The 7,024-nt window shown below is 41.9% G+C and overlaps 1 protein-coding gene across 1 annotated transcript in view; it reads left to right on the top strand.

Annotated features, from left to right (window-relative positions):
* Positions 1-9: 9 nt before the first annotated feature.
* The window catches only part of BARX2 (BARX homeobox 2), a 31,986-nt gene continuing 24,971 nt past the window's right edge, over positions 10-7,024 (top strand). The window contains exon 1 of the mRNA XM_010016576.1: positions 10-146. Coding sequence (XP_010014878.1) covers positions 35-146 — 112 coding nt within the window. The 5' untranslated portion in view covers positions 10-34. The remainder of the gene's footprint in view (positions 147-7,024) is intronic.

The raw sequence follows: 7,024 nt of genomic DNA, 5'->3' as shown, positions 1-7,024 counted from the left end.
GCACAGGGCAGGCAGGAGGCGCTACAAGACCTTCATGATCGACGAGATCCTCTCCAAGGAGACCTGCGACTACTTCGAGAAACTTTCCCTCTACTCCGTCTGTCCGTCCCTCCTCGTCCGGCCCAAGCCGCTGCACTCCTGCGCCGGTAAGACCGCTGCCCCGAAAGAAAAACCTGTGCCCAGGGTTCCGAGGTCACTATTTGCCAGCCAAACCCATCCTCTCCTCTGCAGTGAAGGGGCTCCCCCAAACCAGCCCCTGCCGTGAACCCCAGATTTCTATCCCCGGTAGAAGGGTTTACTCCCACTGCCTGTGTTTTTCAGGGAAGAGGGAATCTTGCGGGCTCATCTCGACATGCGGTGGTGGGATTCAGCCTCCCGGTGTTCACAAGTGATTCAGTGTGAATGGGAGGGGGTTGAGAGGAGCTCAGGTCCTTTAGGAAGCGACAGTGACCTTGTGCTGATTTTTCATTGCCACTTGTACAAAGAAATGAATAGCAAAATCAGAAAAAGGAGAACAAATAGCTCTTGAGACAGTTTTTCGACCCTAAACCCTCTTTTTCTACCCTAAATCCTCTTTTCCTTTGGAAGAAACTAAGCTATTTCTAGTGGTAACGATGTGAAAATACTCGTATTGATGTTGCAAACACAGGCACCACAGCTAAACACACACAAGTACCTCAGTCCTGTGCAGATAAAACACACCAAAATGAGCAGCTGGGTCTTGATCATCAGTATTATTAAATATCACCAGATTTATCTAACATGAGCTTTTCAAATCCACAATAAAAGTAAAAATATCGTTGTTCTAATGCATTCCAGATCCTAAACCAGCAATAAATCCCTCTTTCTGGTGAAGGACGCAGTTTCCCAGGTTTATATTCTTCCCATACTTCCAGTCTTGATACCTGATGTCTTCAAAGAATCAGGTGATGAAATTGCAGAATAAAATATGCTCTTCAACAAAAATCTTAACTCCTGAAAATAATAATTGTAAAGGGATAATTCCCAGGAAACATTCTCTATTTCAAGGTCATAAAATCCTAGTTTTCCTCTTTTTCTTTCCCTTTCCTGGGAAAGTTCATTTTGCATTTGTATTAAGTTTGCTTAAAATTCAAGGCCTGCACATCAGCTTAGGTTTGCTTGGGTTGTTTTTTTTATGGCTGAATATAAAGAAAATGGAACTTTTTGGGTCTTAGCGGAACTGTGCTAATAAAAAACTCTCTCTTGGGGTATCCAAAGAGTTGGACAAGTTGAGTAAACCCTCAGCCCAAGCTTAAGTCTTCCTCCAAACTCAATATAAATACTAACTATTAAAGATCTGGAAGGGATTAGGAGGCTGGATCAGAATTAAGACCCCTGATGACCAGTATTTGGGAAGAAATTACCTGAATGGTGTGATCCTCCTTCAGCATCGCTTTCCTCCGGTTGCTGTTCCTCGCCACCTCTGCCTGATGGCTGACATGGTTTTATACAAAAAGATCTGGTTGTTAATCAAGATATTGCTGAGAAGAGGAGTTTTCAGAGCATAGAGGGGAAAACTCAGTGCTTAGCCAAAATGGGCATGAAGGTCCCAGATGAGGCCAGTTTTGGAGATCGGCACAGAGGGCCTGATTCTGCTTGCGCTGGAGTTGGTGCCGTGGCTTCCACACACTTCCATCTGCCAAGGAGACGAGGTTTCTATCTCCTCCTATATACAGAAAAAGAAAGCATTAGAGAAAATACTCCCCTTAGCACCCAAAAGGAATATTAGCCTGGATATTTACTAACATCCAGAAACACATAGGAATAACTCAGCATCAAAACCTGCATTTTGAGTGTCACCTTTAGGCTAATATTTAATACTTTCGATAGCTGGGGTAGTTCCCAGCAGCTGCTTTGCCTCTCACCACCCCTATTGGAAAGAAAGGAGAAAATTGTTTTTAATAGATACTTCTGTGTCAAGTATAGCAACCATTGTCTTTGCAAGAGTCATCTAGATATTCATTAAATAGCCATTAATAATCCTGCAGTGATTCAGCAGGGGATTCTGAGTGATGCTAGTGAGACTTTTGTGGTTACTGTTCAATTACAGCCTTATTTCTCTTTGTGCCCAGAATCTTCAATGAATTTACCCTCAAGGTTGTGTTTCTAGCCCAAGCTCTGGCCTGTCCCGGTGGCGGGGTGGATTGGGAATATCTGCTTCTAATGGAATAAGCTGTATAAGCTTGAGAAGTGAAGTATGAAGAGACATTTGCCTGTGGGATTAAAACCATAGAAGAAACTGCCACAAAATGCTTCCAAATTGTAAGCTTTCTGAGATTTAGAGGTGTAATTAAAGTCCTATACGTATTATGTCATGGGATTTCTTTTATTATAACAGAGGAAATTCTGTCATGCTCTACAGAATGGACAATACCACAAAAGATAACTAAACGTGTACGAATTTGAACATAGAATCATACCCAATACGAATCTGTTTAGAAAAACATAAAGCAAACCCCCAAAACCCAACCAAAGCCCCCCAAACCCACCAAGGGACTGAAGGCTGCAGAATCCCAGCACTGTAGCATTTAACTTGCCAGCATTCCCTTTTTCTCTGGAGTTAATCGGGAAGCGAGTGAGGGCTTAGAGTCTGTTTGCAGTCTGAGTCTTCACCTGAATCTTAACTTAAATCACAGACATTTACCTGATCAGGGTGGTTGTAGCTGCGACTTGGGGGGGTGTTTGAAAGAGGAATGAGTAACTGAGTTGTTTCAGCTGAGCTCCTCTCCAGCAGCACGGCTTTTTGCAAGGTGGGAGGTAAACTTTGTCGGCGCTTTCACGAGCTGCAGAGTTAATAGTTCTTTCATCTGGGTGAAGTCAGAGAAGCCTGATATGCCTTCAGAATTTATTTGGAGCTGAAAGATGGAAGATGTTGTAGTTGTGCAGTGTGTGTGTGTGTTTAACAACATCCTTAGTTAAGTGAGCTGAAAACCACAGCAAACCAAATGGAAAATGTTTCTTCTTTTGGCCACGATCAAACACTGGTTATTTAAGTGCGTGCAGCTGAGTGGGACAAAACAGATTTGTCAAGTAGAGGGGAGAGGGGCTGGAAGGAGCATTTGGGACTTTTCCTGTGCATGGTGAGGGTGAAGGCTGACTTTTTAGTCACCAGGAGCGTTTGGAGATCTAATGCAAAGCTCGCCTGTCTCACTGCAGGGATTCCCATTGTCAGCCCCAATCAAACCAGAGTGTGTCTGTTTGGGAAATTAAAATGCAATTCCATATAAAAAGGACCCCTCATTAGCTTAAAATTTGGTGTATGAGGATCTATTATGGCATTTCTTGAGCCAAATAAACAAGGAACTCATATTGAATCTGTAGCAAAATGCAGAGCCAGTGTGATTTAAAAGATCCATCTGTGAAACCAGAAATCTCCTCAGATGATGTTTAATAACTCCCTGACTTTTTGAATGTGATGGCTTAGTGAAACCACAGTTTATTTGGTTTTGTGATACTTATATTTTCATTGGCTTTTCAGCTGATGAGATACCCAATTAATTTGTGCAGGTAAATGACCGCAGTGTTAGTTTATCCCCTGCTTGGTTTGTTACAGTGATTTCTGAAGATTGCTTTCAACTGAGCAGAATCCTATAGAGATAATTTCTCAAATTGTCTTTATATAAGACAGTATATGACTTTTATATAAGATAATATGCAGACAACGTATAAGACTTTTATACAAGACAATATGTAGAGAAAACAAATGTCTTTTCAATTTTACCTGTGAAAACATGGGTAGGTGAGTCTATACCAATTCTGGTTTGTTTTCTGGTTTTGTTCAAATCCTGGCTTAGCAACACATTCAAAATCCAATTGCCATATTTGTAGTTCTGGGCATGAGAAAGACTCACTTATCATGGTACAATGTTAGGAGGTCGAACTAGAAATGCTCCATAGTATTAAAATAACTCAAATTGCTGAAAAAGAAAAGCGGGGGGGTGTGTGGGAAGTTGTGCTCCATCCCCAGCAATACTGCAGAATGTGATGTTGTGTGTTAATAATTAACAATTTTGGTCGTGGACATCCTTTCTGAACTATCCAAATGACCTGAGCTGGCTGGATTAAAAAGAACTGCATTGCCTCTTCTGAGAGCGAGCTGCAGGCGTTGAGTTTATTTCAGCAGAGCAGGACAGGCTATTTAGTGTCTATGCCGTGTGTGTATTTCTACTAGGACGTACTCCAGAGCTCATAAAAAACCCCACTTAAATTTGAAAGTATTGTAGTGATTTATCATTGAAATCGCACCAAGGTTTTTACTAGCGTGTATCTCAGGTCGGACTGAGATATGAGAGATAAAGATAAAAGAGAAAGAAAAGACTTTCTTTCTCTTTTACCCGCTGCAATCGTGATACTAGAACAAGGTCTTGCATGAATGTGGTTTTGGAGGCAGAAAGGTGCTTTAAATCCGCTTTTCTGAGAGATGAGCTACTTGAATTTCCACTCTTGTGAGGGGAGTTGTGTTAAAGGGGATTGCACCACTCTGTGTGTATCTACAAGTGCCACAACTTCTGAAAGTGGACATAACCTTTATTTTCTCAACTCGTTTGAACATTTACTACTATTGCTCTGTCTAGGCAACCAGTTGCCTTTAAAGAACACTCGTAATAATGATTTGCTTCCTTGAAATGATTATTGGGGTTGTTGGTTGTGGGTTTTTGTTGTTTGGGCGTTGTTTTAATGTAGACAGGTATCTAGTATAAAATGGTTCAAAACTTGCATTCTTCTTTTCCAGTTCTTTCATCTGTCTCCTGTTGTTTTATCTTGAGATAAAATTGGGAACTGCTTATCCCAAAGTTGTTTTTTGAGCTGGTGGTTTACGGGTATCTTTGGTGTTTTCTGGATTATGCTAAGCAATTCCTGCAACCACTGGGTCCTGCAGGGAATCCTTTTGTGTTAAAGTGGGAGCTTTGATATTCCTGGTCCCTGCTTAGTCTTACTAGCCTCTCTAGGAAACACATGGTGAGAAAGTGAATTATCGTGTCCCAAACCAGCTCAGTCTTTATGTGTGACCGCACAACGAGTTTCCTTCTGAGTCTTTTCACAAAGCCTTGATCTAGGCACGGGTTGAATTTGCTCTGGGACACCATTTCTTTTGCTCAAAGACTTGCTGAACCTTTCTCCTTTAAATTGAATGGATCCTGTTACGGAGTTCCTGGGGGAAAAGCAGGGCACTGTGGGAAAAGAAAAGGGAATCCGTGCAGTCTATGTCCCCAGTGTGAGGAAAAATGAGATGCCATCCATTCAAAGCATGTTATCCAAAATATAACAGCTGGATTAATCCCATGAAATAAAGCTAATGCGAAGTTGTGGGTAGACCTTCTGCCAAGAGAACTTGGACCCGAGTGTTCTGTAGCCCTGCAGCTCATTGCCATCCCCTAAAACAGATGTAAGGGTGGCATTCCAGCCATTATTCCAAGGTGTTGGAAAGAGTTTTGCTCTTGTGGCATGTGAAGTTGGGTGCTCAGGACCCCCAAATGCCTTACAGTGTGCCTGAAAAGGCAGGAGCTGGAGCTCGATGGCTCATGAGGTGTCATCTGGGACCTGTGTCCCAAGTTGGATCTGTTGAGGAAAGCGGGACCAGGATGAATAGGGAATGCTAGGTGCCAACTTCAATTGCAAAGCTGAGCGTGTCTGTGTGGAAATCCACATTGCTGCAGTGCTGGTTGGGGGTTTTCTGGTTATTTGTGCAAATATAGGAAGATAAACAATATCTTTTGAAAACTGCCTGCATTTACTGGGTTTAGCTTCCAAAGAACAGTATAATTCTAGTGTCTAATAACAAAAAGTAAAAGCAAAATGGCAAAGGATATCTATTAATCCTTTAAAATATGAAGTGTTGCATCTGTAGATGTGCCTGATGCAGTATTAGGGGGGCTATCAGGTATTCTTAATAAGCATAAGATAATTCAGAGGTGATGCTGGTGCATACACATCCTAGAAGATGTTGTCATATTTACACTGATGTCTCGGTGTGCTCCTCTGGAAACCTGGAAAATTCAGGCTTTGTTGTCTTGACTGTCTCCCTGCTCCCATAGCTGCAACATCAGGGAATTCTGGAGTTTTCTCAAAACTCTCACCCAGATAACTCCAAACCCCACCCATTTTAGCCCTACAAGTAAAAGTCTTTGCATAGCAATCACGCTGAAGACCAGTTTATCAACTGAGGCAAACTGACCCAATGCTATGGACTTTGACAATGGGTTCATGGAATCATAGAATTCATCTGTAACTGCTTAAGATCAGGCGTTTTTCTGCACATCTGCCTTGGTTTTTGCATGTTTTGATGTCCTTAGCAGGAAACATGGTTCAGAAATGCCAAAAAGTGGCATGTGAGGGATAATAATAGGCTGGGAAATGACAACTAGATACTCGAGGAAGCATCTGTCATTTTTCCCTGTCAGATTATATTCAGTGTTAGAGGTGGTATTTCAGAAGCAAAGGCAGATCAGAATCTGGGTTTGAAATCAGCTCTCACTTAGACCAAGCAGGGAAATATGGCTTTGAAATAGTTTCAGTGCTAGATAGTAAAACTTTTGGAATCCAGACTGAATTTTGCTGTCTGGATCTTGGTACAGTTAGTAGTGACTAAAAGAAATGAATGAAAGGCAAAGCTACATGGGATAAAAGAGAAAATCGCACCAAAACCAAAACCTACTGTGGGAAGTAATCGGTGTTGTGGTTGTGGTTAGGTGTGAATAAGCGTTGTGGAGGAATGCTCTAATAGAAGGTATTCATGAATTTGGGATTCCACTGGGAAAACCAACACCTCCACCTGATATCCTAAAGCCTCACGGCTCGCACTGAAGCACAGTTGGATCCATGTCCACATTGGTTTAGGTTTAAAGGCTGTAGATGTGTAAAAGGTGTCCTCGTGGAGGTGACTGCACAATGCCACGGCTCTCAGGGTGTTGTGATTACTGATTTTATGCATTTTATTCAACTTGCTGCTGTAAAATGCAGGAAAAGACAGATATCAAAAGGTGAATAAGTGTCCCCGAGCATT

Source organism: Nestor notabilis, unplaced genomic scaffold (genome assembly GCF_000696875.1).
Source record: "Nestor notabilis isolate BGI_N333 unplaced genomic scaffold, ASM69687v1 scaffold25756, whole genome shotgun sequence".
Lineage (NCBI taxonomy): Eukaryota > Metazoa > Chordata > Aves > Psittaciformes > Psittacidae > Nestor > Nestor notabilis.
This window is presented reverse-complemented; position numbering and strand designations above follow the sequence as displayed.